A 24485-nucleotide genomic window follows, 5' to 3' on the forward strand; every position below is an offset into this window, starting at 1 on the left:
AAGGCTTTGGAATAGCTTGCCAGGAGATCTCAGGTTGGCTAGCTCTGTATCTGCTTCTAAATGTCTTTTGAAAATCTACTTCTTTAAATAATTTTTTTAAAAAGCTTTTATTATGTGTTTATTTTCATGTGTTTGGTTTATTTTTCACTCATCTCATGCATTCTTATGGTGTGATTTTATTGGTGATTGTGTTATCTGAAGTTTGACTCGTACATACTTGTGCTATTACATGAGTGTTTGTGCAGCACCTCGAAACCTTGTTAAGAAAGACACAATATGAATAAAGATTGTTATTTTTATTACTTCTGGCTATTTATCCCCATGAATAGAAAAGAAAATCATCACCAAAAAGCAAAATGTGGCCAGAGATGTACAAAGCATCTCCTGTAGCATTATACTGGACTCAGATATTTGTATAAAAAAATGTAATGTAGAAATACCTAAAAAGCTATGGTTACCCAAATACTTTCCCACTCTTCTCTTTTATATTGATTAAACAGGGACATTGTGGTACTTTAGTGTAAATTACATTTTATTGACATGTTTATATGAAACTTATACATTATGAAGCTGCATTGTGAATAGGTTATAATGCAGCACATATTACGACAATATACATATTCATACAGTAAGCAACAAGACAGGAAAGAAATAATACATAAAATACAGTTAAGTGTAATTACTTAACCTCTTCAACTCAAACAGTCCACTTAAATTTACCCTTAAGTGGCTTCAAAGCTAGATAAAATATTTGTTTACTACTGTATAACAATATCATTTACATTTTCTTGTACCTGCTCCTTCTGACGCTTCACTGAAGCTACATTGTTATTCTTATGGTATTCAGCATGCATTCAGCATACATTTACTGTATCTTGTCAAGGTTGCTTTCTCTTCAATCTTTGGTATGACAAAAATTTAAGATAGAGATACGAACAATGATGCACAAAACACATTTGACTAACCCTGTGGGATTGAACAGTTTAAATATGTTACATGAATACTTCATGAATTAAAGGCTTGTGATTCCCTAGTGGCTGTGGATGGATTCTGGCTGAATCTGAAGCCGGGTCTTTGTGGCCAGGGCTGCCTTGCGGGTCATGGTGGTGCAGCGAGTCAGGATCTCCTCGGTTTTGGGTCTGGGTGGCACCCTGGGAGCCCTTGAGGCCGTCTCACTGCCTTTAGAGCTGACAGATCCAGAGCTGTCAGTGCTAGTGTTGGAGCCGCGGCGGTTGGAGAGGCTGAAATCGGGGCTGCCACTAGACTGGGGTGAGGCTGCAGGACTGCCTGTGTGGCTCTCGCGCTGCTCTTCCTCTCTTAAACTTGAGGATGATTCGCTGCTTGAGGAGAAGCTGGTCTCGGTGCTTGCGTTGCTTGAGTCGCTTGTGTTGCTCATGCTGCGTGCACGGCCGTCTGAAGTTGAAGCGTCCCTCTCCATCTGTGTTTGCGACCAGGTCTCAGAAAGAACATCCAGAGATCGGGCCTTGTGGAGACGCCCTGGCACACTGGGCTCTACTCTGGACTGACCTGCCAGGTTCAGAGTGGAGCCGTGCATCTTTCTCTGCAGGCTGTAAAGGCCTGCCTGTGGGTTGTTGTATGGTTGCAGGTTCATGGAGGGGATGTAACCTAACTTGCCATGGAATCTGTGGAAGGGATTGCAAGGAATAGGGTATTTATTACAACTTTGTTCACACTATGGTAACACTCTAGATTAAGTTTAGGAATTTGACAAGACAAGACAATGGAGAGGCATTCATGAACACTGCACAACAACCTCTTTTGATGTGCTCCTTATTCCTATTTTCTATTGTTTGCAGTACAGACAGATAAGATTGGTATACCTTATGAGCCACCAGCCGTTGTCAGACTTCCTCAGCACCTCCACTATCGAGCCAATGGGCACAGACACCTCGTCTTCCTTCTTAGTCGAATAACTTCTCACGGCACAGTACAGGACACCTAAATGTCACAAAAAGACAACAAGTTCAGGAACTGCTTTATAGCTAAAGATTGTCTTCATATAAGTGAGTTTTGGTATAAGGGAATAGATGCATGTTAACTTCCAATGGTTAAAAAGCGCTCCCCACTGTTGGTTGTTTGTAACAACTAGCCTTCGTAGTAATATGAAGTATATGCATCTGACATGCATTGATTGGCACAGTAATGCCAGATGATGCAACAACAATGTTGGGAACAGTTATGTAATCAAGATTGTTAAATCTACGTGCATTCTTGCACATTAATATTCAACTGTGACTATAAGTAACACACACCTGCAAGCTGGAATTCAGCATCATCATCGTCCTCTCCTTCCCACAACTCCAGGTAGGGAGCAGGAAACCAAGCCAAAACCTTATCTTCGTTCTCCACCAGCCACCAACCTGGAGAGGAAATAAAACGTACTTCAGCACAACAGAAATGGGTGTAAAGGTAGCTCAAGTTTTTTGCTGATTTTCACTAAGCAACTGCATGAAAGGTAAAGCACTGACCTGCAGGGTCTTTGATCAGGACATCTAGCTTCTCATCCACAGCGACCTTAAACGGACGATTCTTGGTATCCTTTGTCTCGTAAGCAGCCACGCAGCGGTAAGTTTGGGTGACAAATGGGTGAGTGATGCTGCCCGCATGCTGGCGAGTCACATCCCCCCCACCTCCACCTGAGCCATCAGGCAGATCATCAGACAGCAGGATCATGATGCTGTATGAGAGAGAAGTCAGTCATTTAATAATCAAGAACTTCTATCAACCTCTCACATAATCTGAACTAAAACACTGACAAGACAACCTACCTGTTCTTGGTGAAGTCTGGCTGCAGGTCATGGTCTTTGGGCATGAAGAACTGTGTGACCTCTGAGCTCTGAGTCACAGTTTGGTCGCACTTCAACAGTTTGTCACAGTAGCTCTCCAGGAACTTCATGCGTTGGATGGATCGCTTGGATCCATTCTGCTGGAGGCTGCCCCTCCTGGTTTCCCCTGTTGAGAGGAGAGGAATATGTTCCTGGATTAATACTAGATTTGCTGAGAAGAAGATGAGCATAAGAACTATATTTGTACATCGTTTTTCTTAGAAATAGCTAAATGTCATTTCTATGGCTTTTTAGCTTTGTTTGGCTATTCCTCCAATTACTAGCTGTAAATACACAGTTGCTTAAAGGACACCATTTAAATACACCTTAAGTTAAAATAATTTTACCTCTAAATTTGGGGATCACTCTGTCGTTTTTCCTCAAAGGGTTCATGTGAGGAAATCTCTTTTTCAGCTGACTCTGTTGAGAAAAAAAAGATTATTATTCCTATAATATAAACAGCACATTGAATACAGTAATTGGGAGTTGTTGTTTTTTTTAGACTTACATGGAATTTCTTAAAATCCTTGAAGGACCTGTAGACGATAACTTCAGCCTCGTCAGACCATAACACTGATATCATGAACATCTGTGGAGAGAGAAAAACAAAAGATGAGCAACCAGAAACTTTCACACAAATACAGCAAAGATATTTAACACCTCAAATAAATAACGTCAGAGTTCTTAACTCACCTTGAGTTTTGGTGTGTCCCTGTGGACGGCTCCGATAATGCGGGCACTGATTACAAAGCGTTGTTCACCGGCCATTGTGTGCTCGTTTGTGTGCAGCTCTCAGGATGAATAGATGCTTTATTGACTTCAAGTCTCTGGCTGAGCTGCCTCTGCTGCTTTGAGAGCCTGCAGTGGTTTATATATACTTCACATAATGGAGGCGGAGTTGTGAGTCAAAAACACTTCAGGGCTGGAGAAAGGGATGCAGATGTAGAGGCATGTATGTTATGTAAAGAATAATTACTCGCACCATGTGTCCCAAATAAAACCCAGACGCAAACAAATTATCTACTCAATTATTTACAAAAAGGACCTACTTTAATCGGCTAATAGCAATCAATTACTTTTGATGTAGCCTGGAAATAGTTCAAGTTCAAGTCACCGAGGCACAATTGGATTTGCTGCAGTAGCAAAAACAATACAACAACACAGGGCAGGACACATCTTGCAAACATAAATTAAAAAAAACACACACCACGACACGCTGCGTGTGCAAGCAAATTATTTTGTGTTAAATTTGTTCAGAACTTTATTATTCATCATCAGTTGAAAAATGTGCTACATTTTTCCCATATTTGCCCCTACAGTGACTGTAGCCTATGTTATTATTAAATATTACAAATATACTTTGTGACAAATTTCCAAAGTATCAGTGTATTTAAGGGAATAGGTAGACAAGTCAAGTCAATTTTATTTATTTTATTTGACCTAAAAAAGAATAAAAGGAAGAAACCTCAGGAACAGCAACAGAGGACAGACATTTTGGAAAACATGCTAATTCACTTGCTTGAGTTATCTATGATAAGCTAAGGAGAAGATTGATAGCACTATATATGTGCACTAAATGTTAAGCTAATGTACAGCCAGGAGGTTAATTTTTGTCTTACGTCGTGCAAACTTTGCTGCTGCGCTGACGTCAGCTGTAATGTTGATCAAGCTCAGCCGTGCATTCAGTCAGCCTCTGACCTGCTCCTGGCCAAGAAGTCAAAAAGGCTACACAACCCCTCGTAAAACCACAATGTATCATTTTTACACTTCAGTTTTTTTATGAATTAAACAGAGAGGATATATTGTGTTTATTATTGAGATTTTGTTACCATTGGACAGAGCCAGGCTAGCTGTTTACCCATTTCCATTCTTTATACTAAGCTAAGCCAACAGTCTCCTGGCTGTAGCTTCATATTTAACAGACACACACACAAGAGTGGTATTGATCTTCTTGTGAAACTCTCGACAAGATAAGCATATTTCCCAAAATTTCGACATTTCCTTTAATATTAGCTAATCCATGGTTGGGGTATTTTTCTCATAATGCAAGTAGGCATACATTTGTCAACTTTTAATTTTAAGCACCAGTTAAAAACAAAGCTATTGTTTTGCGGCAAGCAAACTTTCTCAGGAATTTATTACATCAGCTGGGTTTTTTCCTCAATCGCTTCCTGGCATCTCCAGCATCCTCAACTCCCATAATGAAAACTTTATTACACGTGCAATCACTTAACACCTGTCATTCCGGCAGCAATATCCCTTATCAGGAACTAGTGTGGAGAGCTGTGTGTGTATGTGTGTGTCTGTTGAGACTGACTGAATAGGTAAGGGCGTGCATGTGTGTGTGTGTGTGTGTGTGTGTGGATGGGGGAGCAGGTGTTTCTTCAAAGTGAGGACTGCATGAGAGGGCCAGAGTCAGAGGGGGTTATCCCCACCACTCATCAGATGGACGTTGGTGTGGAGTCCTTGTCTGAAGTGATGCCAGGATTTTATCGCACACACTCGCACAAACACACACAGCGTTATGGTGTAAAAGGTCGGGACTGTCCAGCTATGTGTACGACCTGAGGAGATGTCAACACCTGTGTGTAAAGCCACATGAGGTTTCCCACACCGAGCAAGAGGGCCATGACTCTGTTTTTTTGGGGCATCTGTTGTTGACACGTGCCAGCAAAGGCACAGAGAGCAATACGTACAGCGATGTGTACTGTATATGGGCACAAAACACACTAAAACACACATAACACACTTCAGTCGTTCAGTCCCAAAACAATCACACGTGCCATCTTTATCAGTGCACCAGCTGGTGCTGGACAGGATGATAGCAGGCAACTTGGTCTCAGAATTTGGCTGCAAACGTATGCATTTTGTGAATTAACTGCTGCACAGGATTGTTGGATGGCATACCAGCAGAACAGTAGCACAAGAAATCTCTAAAACACAGTTGGACGTAAATGATTTGCCAGTTCCAAACATTCCATACACAAAATGAGATACGAAACAGCCACCAAAACAGCTGTGTGTCCACTCACAAAGGTGTATTTTAATCTTATCACAGTTTTACCACAAATATAATCAGAATACATCTTATCACAAATGGTTACTCAGGACATATCTGAGGCAATCTCGGAACCTATTGGCTATCGGTCTGACAACACATAAGCCTCTGGGGGCAGGGGGCTATATTTCTGAGGTTACGATAGCCAGAGATGCTCATTGTTTATTTTTGTTCATTTTGTCTCATTAGCAAATTGAGATGCTAGACTGGAGTTGGAGTTGAGAGACGACGTGTACGACCAGATTGTTTCACAAGTTGCCAGTTTACAAGCTAATTTTATACAAATAAAAAGCTTCAAAGTGTTTCAGATAATACATATTAATACATATTAGGTAAAAACATACAACAGACTATATGAAATCTTTATCAGACTATATAATATTAATTTATGTAAGAATAGACTACCAGATACTGTGTAAATTAACCAGCATCTAGTTCCTAGAAATCTGTAAATGTGCATAAAAATGACCAAATCATAAATCAGTCATGATTAACAATTAAGAACAATAATAAGTAGAAAACAAAAAAAAGAAATCATGACTTATTTTAAAATTTGGAGTAATAATTGAATTTTATGATCATTATTATATCTCTTAAAATATTAAGTAAAATTTAAGTAAAATATTACTTAAAAGTGCTATAGATAAACTAGATGTCTCACTCTCTCTCCTCCGTTCCAGTGCATTCACTTCACAACAAGTGGTTGCCAGTTCATTGCAAAACCTGCATATTTTATGGTCGAGTGGAGTGAGAGTCAAAGTCAGAGTCATGTCAAGTGATGAATCTTTCGTGGTTATGACATCATTTTGCAACATGTAGCTATAGGCCTACATTAGCTATAGATTTAGGTTACTTTGTGCGGTGTTATTTCAAGATTCATGTAACGTAATCTATGGTAATGTTAGGGCAACGTTTAGCTTGTCATCTAAGCAGTGGTGTATACAGGGTATACGGCATACCTACCTACCAACCTACTTAATTTTCAGTCGACCACCCACTTCTGACATCCTCTCTGATGTGCATCTTCGTTATACATTATTTGAGGGAATTATAATGTAAGGTAACTGGACGCAACCGTCACTAATGCTAATGTAGCTCCTCAGGGATTGAGTTATTTTTCAAATTTTGTTGCCACAGTAAATATTTTCCACACTAACTGGCAACTTGATCGTAGACGACACAGGTACTACGTCAGACCAACGTCGTTGAGCCATACTATTGGCTCACAAGCCTTGTTAAAAGAGGGAACCAAACATCAGATATCTTAAACGAAGATAAACAAAACATTAATTTTGGACTGAATCATAATTTTTTTTAGGAAAAGCAATTCTTTTATTCAACACCTTTCTAAAACCTCTGTGGATGATATATATATTTTTTAAATATTTCATCTACATAAAATGTTATCAATAAGACCTTTAACGAATTGGCTAAAACCTACAGTCTTGATTTAACACATAAAACACTCGAGAGACAAAAACGCTCTAAGACCTAAAATAAATGAGAAACTAAGTGAGACTTGTTTGTGTGCATTCCTCGGGGTATGAACACAGAGGACTCATGAAGATCATTTGTAGGCTCCTTGATTCTTTAAAGAGCCTTTGTGAGGATCAGTTCAGAGTTTAGCTATGCAGTGGATCCCTGTGTGCCAATCATTTTATAGCATGGATTAACAGCTCCACCTGCCAAAAAGACCTTCCTTCCTGTCTTAAAAAAAAATGTTCACCAGAATTTTCCACATAGCACCAAAGACACAGAGCATCATTTTGTTTGATTTGGACTCGCTTCACAATCACTTCTTTGTTTGGGTTGCCTTGAAACTGACAATGGAATTGTCAGAGAAATTGTCCAGGTGCATGGCTCATAGCTTTCATTTCCTTCTATCTTTACTGGACATTTACATGAATATTAGTGTTACCATCTTGCAAAATTCACTGGCTGAAAACCAAAACGTGCACATATTAACCAGACAGATTCCTTTGCATCATTCACAAGTGTGAATGGATGTCAAATTAATTTAAAAGTGACTAATTATAGGAAGGGAGTAACTTGCGTTGGTTGTTCAATTACATGAGGACACGTATCGCTAACCCAATTACTTAGTTTACTGCAAACCAAACAGGTGAGGACGTGACATGAAGCACACTTTATGGCTTTCAGCACAGCCCATAACAAACATTACCAAATTCGGAAGGGTGCAAAAGCACGGCACAAGACGGCGCAAGATTGTAAATGGATCTTCGGGAAATAACTATGACGTGAACTTCATAAACTTTCAATTGCACAGACATTGCACACCACTGAACTATTTGGTCTGCTTTTACGTGCTCACTACTGGAGAACCATAGGAACTAAAATAAAAATGAAAACAAACGGACATTGATGGTCTTACACATACTGGAGAGGACAGATTCTTTAGTAATATCATGCTTTAAAGCATTTCAATTGCAAATTCAATCTGTGATCAAATCTACACAGATTTATCTCTAAATATGAAAACAGAACCTCTTTGTAGCACAGATTGGCCTCTAGCCAAAGAATTACTGATTAGATAACGTATATGACATCAATAACAAGTAAGCTGCCAATGTGGCGGCAATCTTGCAAGATAATGTGCAAGCTGTAAATTGATGCCATTATAGTAAAGCATTTGGTAAATAAATACACGTTTTAATAGGGAGGCGTGGAGTTGGTGGTAAAAGGGTGTGCAGCTTCTGAGAAGTGTTATCACAGGTAGACGGAAGTAGTTGTGCACTACTGGAGAAACCAGTGACTGTAACTCTATTGTCAGTGCCAGGAAATCAGGTGCACAGAGGTCTAAACACACATGGACAACAACACCCGAGGTAATCTGCATTCTGATACACCCTCTGGGACACATGAGTCACCCAAAATATAATAGGCAGCGCTGAAATCACTCATGTGGTTCACAGTTACTGTAAATGTTTTATCATTGTTTTGTTTTTGTGTTTTTTATCTTAGTTATATTTTTGGCACATTTCTATCCTCTGATATAAGCGATCAATCAAGCATTTAGTTTGGTTTGATGAATCTGATGTTCTTATTTTGAATGGATTTTAAAGATCCCCAGGGAAAAGGGAGCTGATGCTAATAAACAACCTGCCATGCATTAACATGTTGTGTAGAAGAGTTAGGAAAAATAGGTCAACATTATGTTACAAGGAGAACATGAGTGACCTTATTTTTAAGTGTATATCTGACACACATACTTACTGCCTTTAGTTACGTTACCTGTTGTTCCTTAATGCCAAGGGTAATGTAATGGAAAATTACATTGTATGTAATTATGTCTCTTTATGCAGCAGTGAAAAGTTACTGTCTGTGTGCTCTTTGTCTCATGTAGTGGGAAAGTACTGAGTGTTGACTTTTACTGGGACACTGTCTGAGTAAAACAACTCCTTATCTGTGCAAAACAACTAATTTTCTCACAGTCCCTGTTGTAGATTTCTATATAATCACAATGTAATAATCTCCTGCAGTGCACTCTTCTGCAGACTTTGTGTGACTCCATATAACCAGTGCCTCTTCTTGCAAGAATAAAATACAACAAAGACATTTCATCTGTTTGAGATCCTTATTTCAACGTTCATTAGGACTCATCTCAGAATATTGACAGAATTTCCATTACAATAACAATAGTGGTTTTGATGCCAAAACCTAAAGTGAAAGTGATGAAATGGTGACGTGCTTCTGGCAAAACTTAATTAGTAAAACCTAACTAGACTAGGAGTCTACAGTCTTAGGCACAGTGGTGCTTTGAGCTAAATGCTAACATTAGCATGGCAACATTCTCACAATGACAATGCTAACATGCTGATGATAAGTAGGTATAATGTTTTTGTGCCTCGACTCTTTTGGGAATTCATTCCCTTTCTTGTGGAAATCATGTTTCAGGCTGCGCGAAAAGGCGTATTAATGACACGATGATGTCAAAGGCAAAAGCATACAATAAGACCGCCGTTCTTGCTTTTGCCGTGTAATTTGTATGCCATGTAGTTTGTACTGACTGCAATGTAAATGCATCCAGGTAAATACGCTCAGAGCTAGTGGCATAGAATAAATAGTAAGTTATATTAGAGACATTTGTGACATGTTTCGTAGTGACATTTGTGACGTTTTTCCGTACGTATTGTACTTAGTTTACATAGTTTTTTTAAAAGGCCAACCATGACATTTTTCCTAAACCTAACTAAGTGGTTTTGTTGCCTCCTGCTGGTACTGCACCTTCATACACTCGTGCAATATTGACGCCTTGGCGAGGCAAAACATGACACTGACACGCTATCCTCTGGTGGACAAGCGGGTCTAATACATGCTATGGCGTGATACCAGGTTGGATGTTTACCATATTTACCATCTGCGTTTAGCATGGTAGCATGGTAACATTTGCTAATTAAAATTAAGCACAGCTAAGTACAACTGAGGCTGATGGGAATATAGGCATTTGCCAATAAACCAAAGTATTAGACAAAATTAAAATTTGAATTGAAAATGCTGTTAGATGAAGGGTTAAAGGGTCGCACATTTTATTCATCCTGATGGGAACATGAATGTCTGTACCAAATTAAAATCCATTCTATGGTAGAAAGAAAACATTTCACTCAGAGCCACAAATGTCAACCTCATGGCGGCGCTAGTAAAAAAGTCAGGGGATCACCAAAGTCATTAGGATTCATCTTCTGGAAACCATGATTGTCTGTACAAAATTCAGTAGCAATCTATCCAATAGTTGTTGAGATATTTCAGTCTGGACCAAAGTGGTTGATGACTGATGGGCAGATGGACAGTGCCATCCTTAGTTCCATGCTGCTAGAATGGCTAAAAACTTTCACCAAGTTTGATAATTCTGATGCTCTTGTTTGTAATGTGTTTTAAAGACCCCCAGGGACAAACAACCTACCATGCATTAACAAGTTGTGCAGAAGAGTGACACAGATAGGGCCAACATGATGCAACTAGGAAAACGTGAGTCCATTTATTTTTGGAGTGTACCACTGATACACATACTTACTTACACTTAGTGAGCAATGCCATGGGGAACAAGTGTTTTTTTGATGTGATGCCAAAGGGGTGTGACAAAGCGGCAGTATGTGATGAGTTGGGATGAGAACATGTTGGCATGTCACACGGCTGCAACGCAACGGTTCTGACTTGGGACCTCTGTTGCATGTCTGTCCCCCCTCTCTGTCCCCCCCCTTTTTCTGTTTGTCTATTCACAATCAAATGTCCAATAAAGGTGAAAATGACCAAAAATAATAATAATTCAATAGCAACAGCAATAGCAATAATTCAATAGCAATCCATCCAATAGTTGTTGAGATATTTCAGTCTGGACCAAAGTGGTTGATGACTGACGGTCAGATGGACAGTGCCATCCTTAGTGCCATGCTGCTAGCATGGCTAAAAACCCACAGGACACTTTCAGTGTTAAAGGTTCAATATGTTTATAAAATATGGCAAATATTTTAGTTTGAAATCATTTTCTTGAACTTTGTGACCTTCAAAACCAGGTACAAGTATCACAAGTACCAGACTCCAAGTAGTTTTTTAATGGTTGTCAGTGGCTTTGGGAGTTCTAGAGTTGATGACAGTCAGTGGTGGCAGAAGTACTCAGATCTTTTACTTTTCAGAATAATGTTCTATCATTTTATTGCATTTATTAATGCTTTAATGTTGCAGCTGGTAAGGGGGGATTTCACCAAGGGATCAATAAATTCTTATCTCCATAATAATACATAATTTATTTCTTGATTATATTTTGTATTAACATCCTGAATCTGCAAAATAACTACAGGTATCAAATAAATGGGTTGCAGAAAATTGAAATACTTAAGTAAAGTACCTCAAAATTGTAGTTCAGTGCAGTAGGCTACTTGAGTAAATATACTAAAGACGACATTGGCAGTGTGGTTGCTATTAATCAGGCAAACTGTGCCACAACATTTCAGAAATACTTTAATCAATAGACGGTCCTTTCGCTTCATCGTTGTCTATTGTTTGTGACACTCCTGAAGAGGAAGTGGCTGTTTCTGTGCCAGAATTAACACAATGGAATGAAGTTGGTGAATTAGTTGGCAGGACTGTGGATCTGACTGCAACCACAAACCCCAAATTAATTTGTTTGTGGTTGTCACTTCTGGTTTTGTAGACAGAAAGGTAAAGTAATTATCAGTTGCTAGTTTACAGTAACTGGAATATGGTCACAGATAGTACCTGTCCTTATTAATAATTGTGCAGGTTTTGGCTAGCACACACAACTCTGTACTTATAAACTTGTACTGTATGTCAATGTGAGAAACCTCATTGACATAGTGCATTCCCAAAATGCCTAAAACCAACCCTTACCTTAACCAAAACCTAATTCTCACCTGAACCTTAAAGCCAAGTCAGAATCCTGAAACAGACCTTTGAAGGTCTATCCAAAGGGGATGACCAACCCAAATGATGAAAAAAAAATGTTGTCACTCTCAAAGTCTAAAAAACAAATTGGGTCTCCCAAAGATAGATGTATAAGTACACACACATGCACAAGCATGTATCGTTCACATAAAGTACACACATACATATCATGTGCATTTTTTAAATGTTAGCAAACCATAGGTAACTGACAACTTTACATGGAATGCAGTGCCTTAAGACAATAAGCCTTTTCTCTTTTCTTTTCTCTTTTCTTTTCCTTTTCTTATTCTTATTTCTTTCATTCTTTGCTTATTTCTGCACACCACTCAAATTTAGGCACAAGATAGTTAAAGATAGTTACAAACTCTGCAGCCTGGTGGAAATTTTGATGTCCAGCACTTTCATTGTGAACCTACGAAGAGAGCATGTTTGGGATGGCAATGTTGTTCTGCAAGTCAGTTGGTCCACCATTTTGGTCCAGACAAATATATCGACAACTATTATATGGAAAGCTATTATATTTAGTACAGATAGGCCTATCCATGGTGCCCAGAGGATGAATCCTAAGAACTTTGGTGATCCACCAACTCACAAATCACTCTCACTCATCCACACATTCAGTTGTCCGATATACCGTCCACTGGTCAATCCGCTGTCTGTCCACTTATGGGTAACATGTAAGAGTTTGCGCCTCTCCAAAGCCCAAATTCTTCTGTAATGACTACACCTAACTCATCCATCACTGATTGCACCAATCCACAGACAAAAGCCAACCAGACGTAGCTCTAGTCCATTACATTCACTGTGCTGCAACCACACACAAATAGGACATGCACAAAAGCACCGTGTCACTTCTGGTTATGTAGTCAGAAAGGTGACGTAGTTATTAGTTGCCAGTTTACAAGAACTGGAATACGGTCACATACCTGTCCTAATTAAATAAATGTGCAGGTTTTGTCTAACACACACAACCCTGTACTTATATACTTGTGAGGAACTGCATTGACATAGTTCATTCCCAAATCTTAACCATCACCACTAAATACCTAACCCCAATAGATGATCCTTTCTCTTCATCGTTGTCTATTGTTTGCGACACTCCTGAAGAGGAAGTGGCTGTTTCTGTGCCAGAATTAACACAATGGAATGAAGTTAGTGAATTATTTGGCAGGACTGTGGCTGTGGCAGATACAGGGACATTTTGTGACTGCGAGCAAAGGAGCTTCCACTGTGCTGCAACCACAAACCACAAACCACAGGTTGTCATTTCTGGTTTTGTGGACAGAAAGGTAAAGTAATTATCAGTTGCTAGTTTACAGTAACTGGAATACGGTCACATACCTGTTCTAATTAAATGATTGTGCAGGTTTTGGCTAACAACCTCATTGACATAGTTCATTGCCAAATATTAACCATCACAACTAAATACGAAACCGAATTCTAACCTGAACCTTAATACAAAGTCTGAAACCTCAAACAGGCTGTTGAAGGTTTGTCCGAAGGGGAGGACCACCCAAAATGATGAGAAAAAATGTCCTCACTCTCAAGGTCTAAAAATCAATTTGGTTCTCCCAAATATATATGCACAAGTACACACACACATGCACAAGCATGTATTGTTCACATAAAGTACACACATACATATCATGTGCACTTTTTAAATGTTAGCAAACCATAGGTAACTGACAATTTTACATGGAATGCAGTGCCTTCAGACAATAAGCCTTTTCTCTTTTCTTTTCCTTTTCCTTTTCTTATTCTTATTTCTTTCATTCTTTGCTTATTTCTGCACAGCACTTAAATGTAGGCACAAGATAGTTAAGGGGTAGTTACAAACTCTGCAGCCTGGTGGAAATTTTGGCATCCAGCACATTCATTGTGAACCTACGAAGAGAGCATGTTCGGGATGGCAATGTTGTTCTGCCGGTCAGTTGGTCCACCACTTTGGTCCAGACAAATATAACGACAACTATTACATGGAAAATTATTATATTTAGTTCAGATAGGCCTATCCATGGTGACCAGAGGATGAATCCTAACAACTTTGGTGATCCCCTGGTTTCTAGCACCACCAAGAGGCCAGATTTTTATCCTGTTAATATCTCAACATCTACTGGATGGATTGGCACAAAATGACTTTTCCTCTGGCGCCACCGTGTGGTTGACATTCGTGGTTTTGAATGAAATGTCTCAACAGCTACAGTATTAAATGAACTGCCATGAAATCTGCTACGTACATTAATGCCCCCTCAGGATGAATTGTACTAACATCTAGCACAATCATTAGGTCAAGATTTCAATTTGTCCAATAATTTGGTTTGTGACTAAATACCTAAAAAAATGAATGGCCTTCCCATCAGCCTCAGCTGTACTTTGTGTTTAGTTCTAATGAGCTAATGTTAGCATGCTGACACGCTAAACTAGAATGGTAAGCATGGTAAACATTTCTCGTGCTTAACATTAGGATGTTTACATTGTCATTTGTGTCATATTCTTATTGTGTCGAATCTTCATGCTAAAACAACAAAGACTGTATGAAATGTTTCAACATACCAGAGGGCAGTGCAGGTCAAAAGTACCAGTGTTGTTCCTATTTAAATGTTCAACTAGGAGGAGAATGAAATTTTGTCTCTGAAAACCATAGGTTTTATGTTTGGAGAGTGCTATGTTGAAAGTGTTGCATAGTCGAAGGGACAGAAATGTAGGGATAAATTCCTATCTCAATAATAATACATAATAATTTATTTGTTGATTATATTTTATATTGACATCCTGAATTTGCAAACTAACTAATAACTACAGGTATCAAATACATTTGTTGCAAAAAAAAAATTTAAATGCTTAAGTTAAGTACCTCAAAATTGGAGTTCAGTACAGTAGGCTACTTGAATAAACGTACGGCATACAGTAATATAGACATTGGCAGTGTGGTTGCTATTCATCAGGCAAACTGTGCCACAGCATTTAAAAAATACTTTAATCGACGGTCCTTAATAGACGGTCCTTTCGCTTCATCGTTGTCTATTGTTTGTGACACTCCTGTAGAGGAAGTGGCTGTTTCTGTGCCAGAATTAACACAATGGAATGAAGTTAATGAATTAGTTGGCAGGACTGTGGCTGTGGCAGATACAGGGACATTTTGCAACTGCGAAGCATAGGAGCATCCACTGTACTACAACCACACACAAATTAGCACATGCACAAAAGCATGTGCTAATTGCGGTCACATACCTTTCCTAATTAAAGGTACTGTTTGTAACTTCTTACACGTATAAATCAGGTCGGGTGCTCGCATGTGGCTACGCTGTTCCAACACAAACTACACGGAAGCACCAAAACCGCAAAGTTACATCTAGTGAAGCCCGTCTTGCAAAACAGTGTCAACTCTTCCTGCTCCAGCTGACCGCGGCCAGAAGACTCAGGGGAGACCACTTTGGTCTCCAAAGCCGGGGTCGATGCTGCTCTGCTCCTCTGCCTGCCTGCTAGCCTTCACTCACACACCGCGCTCGTTCTCACTCGCTCCACCTCTCGCGTGCATGCGCGCACACTACACACTGCAGAAGACGGGAGTCTGAAGCAGGACAACACAGTATCAGCATTGATTCATGGAGAGACCTTCGTCTGGTCAGCTAACATTACTGCCAAGCAAGTGAAATATAGAGTGATATTGTGGTTTTAGCCGACGCGTGTCACCTCACTGTTTTGACCGATGCTCGTTCATGTCTATATAGAGCGAGCACAAGCGCAAGCAACAGGACGCTGACTTTCATTGACTTAACGTCCACAGGTGTCGCTGTTAACAAGCAATTTCTGATTCTTACATAGAGTCCCTTTAAATAACTGTGCAGGTTTTAACTTCTCTTAAAATACATGATGTGATTTCGCTGACACACACAACCCTGTACTTATATACTTGTGAGGAACCTCATTGACATAGTGCATTCCCTAACCTTAACCATCACAACTAAATACCTAACCCCAACCCTTTACCTTAACCTTATAACCAAAACTTAAAACAAAGTCTGAACCCTCAAACGGGCCTTTGAAAGTCTGTCCGAAGGGGAGGACCAGCCAAAATCTCCTCACTTAACAAAAATGTCCTCACTCTCAAGGTCTTAAACTCAAATTGTTTTTCACAAAGATAGATGTACAAGTACACACACGGATATACACAAACATGTATTGTTCAAATAAAGCACACACATACATATCATGAACACTTTGGCAATGTCGTTCTGCCGGTCAGTTGGTCTACCACTTTGGTCCAAACAAATATCCATCCATCCATTCATTATCTGTAACTGCTTATCCAATTCGGGGTCGCGGGGGGGCTGTAGCCGATCCCAGCTGACGTTGGGTGAAGGCATAGAACACCCTGGACAGGTCGCCAGAATATCGCAGGGCTGAAACAGAGACAGACAACCATTCAAGCTCACATTCACACTTTAGAGTCAACAATTAACCTCCATGTCTTTGGACTGTGGGAAACTGGAGAACCCGGAGAAAACCCACGCTAACACAGGGAGTCAGGGAACATGTCTAGACAAATATATCTACAACTATTATATGGATTGCCGTTATATTTAGGCCTATCCATGGTGCCCAGAGGATGAATCCTAACAACTTTGGTGATCCCTTGACTTCTAGCGCCACCAAGAGGCCAGATTTTTTACTTATCCTGTTTAATATCTCAACATCTACTGGATGGATTGACACAGAAAGACTTTGGTGATCCCCTGCCTTATCCTCTGGCGCCACCATGTGGTTGACATTTGTGGTTTTGAATGAAATGTCTCGACAGCTACAGTATTAAATGAACTGCCATGAAATCTGCTACATACATTCATGCCCCCTAAGGATGAATTGTACTAACTTTTCATCTAGCACAATCATTAGGTCAAGATTTCAATTCGTCAAATACTTTGGTTTGTGACTAAATATCATTAAAATGAATGGCCTTCCAATCAGCCTCAGCTGTACTTTGTGTTTAGTGCTAAACAGCTAATGTTAGCATGCTAACACGCTAAACTAGGATGGCATGATAAACATTTTACATCCTTAAACCTGCAGTAGGCAGAATGTGTTTGGCATCATTGGGCAAAAATTCCATAATAACCTTTCAGCATATTGTAATTCAAGTGTTCTGAGAGAAAACTAGACTTTTGCACCTTTTCATGGCTCTGTTTTCAGACTTTAAAAAATCTAGCCCGTGATGGAAGACTTTGGCCAATCACAGGTCATTTCAGACGGAGAGCGTTCCCATTGGCTGTTCATTCAACAGACGCAACTGTCAATCACTTGCGAACTCCGATCAAATGGTCAAACTAGGCAGCGCTGATCAAATATGAATCAATATTCTGTTACTGTAATGCTTTTTCTCACCTCAAATGTTTTCAGAATCATCTTGTAGTGTACAATTCAGCTGTAAAATGAGAACTTTTGCTCCGGCTGGTGGGTGGTGCTTGGTATTTCCTCAACTTGATCTCAACATGGCTGCCAGGTCACCAACTTTTCTCATTTTACAGCTAAACAGTACACTATAAGATGTTTCTGAAAACATTTGAGGCAAGAAATAGGTATTACAGTAACAGAATATTAATTAATATTTGATCAGCACTGTCTAGTTTGACCGTTTGATCGGAGTCGGCGGGAGATTGACGGCAAGGCTCCAGCTCGGCCCTGATTGGTTGTTTTCCTCCGGTCTGTGAAAAACTGCAGATGCCATTAGGAGCACCGGAAGACACAGAGGCACATAATTTCTTTCAGATTACATGTCTCATGCACTACTGTCAGGATATAGTGACCGTTTTTATAAAAATAACTTTTTTTAATGATATTTGCAATAATTCTACCTACTGCTGCTTTAACATTAGCATGTTAGCATTGTCATTTGTATTGTATTCTTGTTTCGACTCTTCATGCTAAAACAACAGAGACTGTATGAAATGTTTCAACACACCAGAGGGCAGTGCAGGGCCCGCCAGTGTTGTTCCTATTTAAATGTTCAACTAGGAGCAGCATCAGGACGCTCCTTTTGCATTTAAGCACACTATCAAGTTTATTATTTGAGGAAATGCTTTTTTCGAGAGTGTTGACAAATACTTTAAATGTTGTTTAACTGTATACGATGCACAGTTGGTTTTAGTCTTTAAAATGAGTAAATAACTTGATAATTAACATGAGGTGAGTTGTGAAAATATCACTTAAAAACATGATGCAGTAAATTGGTCAAACAAGCAAGACACAGTGAAAGGTGTTTTGATATGATTTTTTTTAAAATCCATTCTTTACAGTCACACCGTCAATCAAATCCAGGCTTATTCTCAAACAAACACACTGTTATAATACAACTCTGATAAGCTTTAGAAAGATGGCACCATCACATGGGAAGGGAACATGATTAGGGAGTGTTTTCATAAGCAATTTAACAAAAATATTTCCTTTAATGAAGATAGATTCTTTTTTTTTTTTCATATACTATAAGGATAGAATAAAATTTTGTCTCTGAAAACTGCAGGTTTTATGTTTGGAGAGTGCTATGTTGAAAGTGTTGCATAGTCGAGGGAACAGAAATGTAGGGATAGTGGGGATCTTAATTTAAAATGACAAATGAGGGAATAAAAAGCTCTTTGTTTAATGCAGAGTGCCGAGTAAAATACTCTCTTTTTTTGAATACTTGTATGTGATTGTTTTGGCTCTGAACTCCCCGCACAGTCAAACCCTTAAAAAACAGTCAAAAATCTTGACCTGTCACCTTGTGTACTAGGGCACGTGAGTGTAAAATCCTGACTGCAAGCATTAGTAACATATAGTCCATCTTTGTGCAAATGTAACTCAATAGAACAAGATCCACAGCAATCACACGTGGTAATAATCTCCCAAGTAGTTGTATGAACATGGGGGGAAAGCTCATTTTGTGTCACTCACATTGTAGCCTTTAAAAGTGACACTCTGCATCCATTTAGAGTAAAATAAACTATCCTCTTGGCAGGCAAACAAAGAACCAGCTTAGCTTTAAAAAAAAAAAAATTAAAAAAAATACTGTCATTCTAGCTTATGGGCTGATTAAAGCTCCAATCAATCATGAACCCAAACTTCTCTTTTTGCTTTTCTTCCACACAGACTTGGCGATTTACTTTTTTAGAGATGGTGTTTATGAGAGCAGACTCCTCAGAGGAATCCTTGTCCGACGGCAGTCAAATGTGTTTGTGTCGCTCACTCAGCATCGGCTGGATAAAAGCTGGAGACGTTTCTATTTGCAAAAACAAGAAGGGGGAATTCCCAACTCAGCTTATAAAGTGTCTCGAGATACTGCGCCAAGCGTTTTTTAAAACCAGACGTTAAAACGAATGAAGAAAGGGGTACACTATATGAGCCACACCCAGTCTCTGCTGCTGGTTCTAACTTTACAAGCTCCAGCCAGGGAGCAGACCTGCACTTCCTCCTTTCTTTCTTCTCATCTCATCCTTACATTCATCTGTCCGATATCCCGTCCACTGGTCACTCCGCTGTCCGTCCACTTATTGAGAACATGTAAGAGTTTTGCACTTCTCCAAAGCCAAAATTCTCATCCCTAGTCGTTCTCCTTTTTCATCCTCAGTAGCATCAGCAAACCTCTGCTTTGCCTCAAGTCTCTGTCCATCAAAAAAAGATCCACGATGCCGGCCGGGGTCACCGGAACTCATAGATGGCTGCACTGTGCTCGGGAACGTGGGTGAGGTTTAGAGACTGGTACCTGCAATGTGACAACACAGTATATGTTAGGATATGTATATGTGTTAGAAGTACATGGCATAAGCCTGTTTTCAGCTTTGTGATACAGCATTTGTCAGTTGAAATAGTTTGTGGTGATTTATTTAGTTTAAAGACAGGTTTGTAATGAAATACAACCACTTTTTTGATACTATAATACTATATAATACTATAATATTTGATACTTAAATATTAGTTATAATTGTTAGTGGTGGAGTCCGCCATTCCCACACTGGATTCAAACTGCCATCACATGCACGACATGCATGTTGTGTAATTTTATCTCATTGATATCAGCCTCACTGTTTACTGTTCACTCTCTTTACACCATATTAGAACATTAATAGCACTCAACTGGCGAAACACAGCGAGGCTTTTATCTAACTTAAAACATTCAAAAAACCCATTGACTTTGAGACGAGGGAACCGGAACAGCTGCAGGTGACAGGCTGCACACCTCCAGCTGCCAGAACTACGTACTTTGCAGCATGAAATCAGATCGCGGTCGCTCACAGCATGATGTGAAAAAGGCAGACTACTGACTTACATATCTATTAAAACTATGAGAGTTTGTTTAGTTGCGCAGAAAATACATATACCATTTGCTCTTCTGTTGTATTTCTGTAGCTGGAGGACTGTTTGCTGTTGTATTAAACCGCCCATGCTGCTAACCGGAGGCCAAGCGTCTGAGTCGTCACACAAGCGTAGCACCCCACCGGTTAACCCTCAGGTAAACACCGTTATCTCTGTCGGCACTTTCGCCATTTTTTGCACTGTTAGTGCTGTTAACTGCAAGCTGCTGGCTCACCGTTGAGAGGCAATAGAAATGCTCCCAATCCCGTATTTAGCACCAATAAAGACCCTTTTTTTTCAACCAGGGAAGGAATACTTAAACTATCAGTTTATCTGAAAAAAAATCACCAAAATCTGAGATACGTGGTTTTCACTGAATAGCAATGATAAGTACTGTAACAACTGCAGCACACTGCTTCAGGAACACCATTACCTATTTATTTTACCAGTGAAAACTAAATGAGGCCATGTTCACATCAATCATGTTTGGAATATATTTAAAGTCTGAAGCATTTACTCCTTCACGTTGGTTCATCATTCATTTCGTTTGTTGCTTTAAAATGTGAATAAATTGGCTTCACTTGAATCTTCCGCCACAACTGCAGTCCAGTTTGTCAAAAACAACCCCAAAAGGAAAGGCTATACTGGAATAAAAAGATGGATGTTGACATCTGAAAGCCAATAGTTAATTATACTTGAAAAACAAAATGAATGGAGGGCAAAACCACAGTCTGGACTGATGCTCATATTCAGCTTTTTCGTCATGTGTGGTTTGCAGAGTTCGCACCAGAGGTGGTAAAAGGCAGTCGATCCAATAAACAAGCTATTTATAAGTCCATAACAACATTCACATTGCAGTTAATACTGTTTTCAGTCCTCACAATAATGCCAACATCATAGCAAGTATGACATAAGCGCTGGCTGTTAATAATTTTCCACTTTTGGAAAAACAACATAAAATAAGAGGTATTCTGTGATCAGAGAGGGAAACTAAACTGCTTCCAAGTATTTGGTCAGAGAAGGGAATAGAAAAATGCCGAATGGAATGAAATCAGAGGGCTTTTGTAACAATAGCCAAACCATTATGTGCAGAGGGAGTTGAAAGGAATGCCAAATGAAAATGAAAAGATAGAGTGCAAGAAGGCCTCAGTTCGCTTGAAACCAGGCAGTACGACCATAGAAATCAAACGCAACAAACTGAACCGTTAGATTGTTCTGCTTCATTCATATAAGGTTACACACAGTTTAACTTGGAGCTGTCCGAAAAGCCACATTCATCATCTGCTAATCATCTGAGCGAGGGGGAAATTTTGAATTAAGGGCACCTTGACAGAAGCTGCAGAAGGCTGGAAATTGTGCCTGTTGAGGATTTTCCCCAACCAGATCTCCAAGCTGGTCTGGGCTTTGATCCCGAAACCTTTCTTTAACAAGTCTGCTAATTCCTAAAAATGACTCCACTTCACCTCACAGTAACTAGTGTTGTGTTGCGTTACCATTCAGAGCTCCTGTGATAGTAGTAGCCCTCGATGGTTGCTGTGGATTTCTGGAAGCATATGTAGTAGAATCCAGCAAAGGAAGCTCCGCTGATGTCTTTTATTGTGTGGTCAGGGACCAGGAACTGCTCCTGCGGGGACGGACAGGGTGAGAAATAGCAGCAGCTGCATTTCAGAGGAGACTTACTACATATAACACATGGCCAGGCTCAATTTAGGCAGCACCTTACCTTCCACCTCATGAAAATATAGTCAGAATTCTTCAGATCCTCGTAGTCAAAATCGTCCGAGTTGAATGTTTTTGCATACTGGTAGAAAGCCTGGAACTTGCCCTTTGACACAAAAAGTAAAAAGGATTGCGTTAAGGTAAACCAGCCTGCCGTATAGAGCACTTGTGTAAATTACGATATGAAGCTTTCACCTTACCCAGTGCTTACGATCCACATCCTCATCTGCATCCCATTTCCGGGTTAGAAACGGTCGCTTCCTGCTGATGATCTCTCCAGCGAAGAACGTGGTCAGGGTTGGGTACTCCTGTGAGAGTGAACCGTGACAGAAAAACAGTGGTGTTTTTGTTTGCTCTGGTGCAGTCAATATAATACAAGCTGTTTTGTCTTTTTCTTCTCTTTGTACGTGAAAGAATGTCACAACCAATAATGGTTAGTCTGTCTGTCAGTTCAATGTTTTCATCCCCATAACAAGTTCTAGGGTAGAAAGTGACTTCGGAAATACATTGTGGGATTTATATGACACTGTAAACTATGATATACAGTTTTGTACAATGGGACAGCTGAATCTGGGCGGCTGTGGCTGTGTGTCAGAGGGTAGAGCAGGTCGTCCACCAATCGGAAGGTCGGTGGTTCGATCGCCGGCTGCTCAGGGTCACATGTCAATGTGTCCTTGAGCAAGACACTTAACCCCAAATTGCTCCCGAAGGCATAGCCATCGGTGTGTGAATGAGTATTTAGATCAGATATTGATGGGCAAAGCTGGTACCTTAGCAGCCTCTGCCATCAGTGTGTGTATGAATGCTGACATGTAGTGTAAAGAGCTTTGAGTGGTCGGAAGACTAGAAAAGCGCTGTATAAATGCAAGTCCATTGACATGACACCATCTATAATATCAACCAGCGTCTTCAAAAGATCACAAACACAAAAAGTACTCCTCTCACCTCAGTCAGCCCCTTTATCTTCAGGTAACCACACAAGTAGGAATCCTCCATGGTGACATGCTTAAAAAAGAAAACACAATAAACTTTAGATCTGTGGTTTCCTCTACTTTCAAATGACACTAAGTGGCAATGCATGTTGTATGATGTTATAGCATATCTTCTCTCACACAGAACAGCCATAAACCTGCAGGTTTTGTGAAGCTCTTCCAACAAATGCAGCATGATTAAACCTCTATAAATAAGCATTTTTGATTAGAACATTAAACTATATATGTCTCTTTATGGCTGAAAAGGCTAGTAAACATCTAGCTAGTCGAGTTACTCAACCACAGGCCAGAGCTCATTGATTTCCCAGCTGTCAATCATCTGACAGATCAACAAAACGCCCCTGACAGCTGGCCCCGAGTAGTAAAATAACCTCATCACCTGCAACACAACCTCCACGTCGTAAGAGTTCCCTTTGCTCTTCTGGTGGCCCCTGAACCTGGAGCCGCTGTACAGCAGCGAGGTGACAACGCCGGGCTGCTGGGTGTTTATCGGCGGCGGTGGGAGAAGCGAGGCCGAGGATGCGAAGGCCGCGGCGGGGGAGTCGCTGAGGTATCCAGCGGGGACAGGCATGGCTCCCGACCGACCGGGGTCAATTACTGCCTGTCTGAGCGATGGGACTCTGTCGGTGTCTACGAAGGAGCTGGGAGAGGACTTAAGAGGTCCACCCAACATCCAAAATCCCCCCCGATTCCTCCACAGTTTAGTTTACCAGGCGCCAAGCTTCCAGAAAAGTATGTGGACTTCGGAGCAGCAGAATCCGCCCCTCTGATTGGCCAACTGAGTTTACCCTGGTAACATCCTCAACGCTCATTGGTTACACTCGCGCAAGGCTTTATGGGAATATTTTATTGTAGTTTCTTCCTTGCTGTGTTACAGTGCGTAGAAGCACTTTAAAAACTACACTTCCCAACTATTAAAACTTTATGTATCTTTCAAGCACAGAAGGTCACTGGTGATGGGAATTTCGGCTCTTTTTAGTGAGCCAGATCATTTGGCTCAGATCACCAAAGAAGAGCCGGCTCTTTCGGCTCCCAAACGGTTCTTCATTTTACCACTTCTGCCTTATTATAATTCAGCCAAATTTAGCGTTGTTTTGACCTATGATTAGTATGTGTGCACATATA

General features: G+C 40.1%; 2 protein-coding genes across 2 annotated transcripts; both read right to left on the reverse strand.

Moving 5' to 3' along the window:
* Positions 1-511: 511 nt before the first annotated feature.
* On the reverse strand, positions 512-3701 carry LOC119479695 (NADPH oxidase organizer 1-like). The gene is made up of 8 exons (XM_037755589.1): positions 3540-3701; positions 3355-3435; positions 3194-3266; positions 2790-2973; positions 2490-2698; positions 2274-2381; positions 1842-1959; positions 512-1643 (listed from the first exon to the last, which is right to left on the reverse strand). The coding sequence occupies exons 1-8, from the start codon at positions 3612-3614 to the stop codon at positions 1031-1033; spliced, it is 1461 nt and encodes a 486-aa protein (XP_037611517.1). The 5' UTR covers positions 3615-3701; the 3' UTR covers positions 512-1030.
* Positions 3702-18576: 14875 nt separating this feature from the next.
* Positions 18577-24124, reverse strand: LOC119479710 (glucose-induced degradation protein 4 homolog). The gene is made up of 6 exons (XM_037755616.1): positions 23740-24124; positions 23314-23373; positions 22569-22676; positions 22373-22474; positions 22143-22273; positions 18577-20059 (listed from the first exon to the last, which is right to left on the reverse strand). Exons 1-6 carry the CDS (start codon positions 24031-24033, stop codon positions 19996-19998), a joined length of 759 nt encoding a protein of 252 aa, XP_037611544.1. The 5' UTR covers positions 24034-24124; the 3' UTR covers positions 18577-19995.
* Between the last annotated feature and the right edge of the window lie 361 nt (positions 24125-24485).

The sequence above is a fragment of the Sebastes umbrosus genome, chromosome 20 (assembly GCF_015220745.1).
Source record: "Sebastes umbrosus isolate fSebUmb1 chromosome 20, fSebUmb1.pri, whole genome shotgun sequence".
NCBI classification, from domain to species: Eukaryota; Metazoa; Chordata; class Actinopteri; order Perciformes; family Sebastidae; genus Sebastes; species Sebastes umbrosus.

Coding starts and splice junctions, on each gene's coding strand:
- LOC119479695 (XM_037755589.1), bottom strand. CDS start 3,614: ATGGCCGGTGAACAACGCTTTGTAATCAGTGCCCGCATTATCGGAGCC. Junction 3,436..3,539: donor GGGACACACCAAAACTCAAG/GTGAGTTAAGAA, acceptor CTCTCTCCACAG/ATGTTCATGATATCAGTGTT. Junction 1,960..2,273: donor TGCTGAATTCCAGCTTGCAG/GTGTGTGTTACT, acceptor TGTGACATTTAG/GTGTCCTGTACTGTGCCGTG.
- LOC119479710 (XM_037755616.1), bottom strand. CDS start 24,033: ATGTTGGGTGGACCTCTTAAGTCCTCTCCCAGCTCCTTCGTAGACACC. Junction 22,475..22,568: donor ATGTGGATCGTAAGCACTGG/GTAAGGTGAAAG, acceptor TTTGTGTCAAAG/GGCAAGTTCCAGGCTTTCTA. Junction 20,060..22,142: donor TATCACAGGAGCTCTGAATG/GTAACGCAACAC, acceptor GTCACATTGCAG/GTACCAGTCTCTAAACCTCA.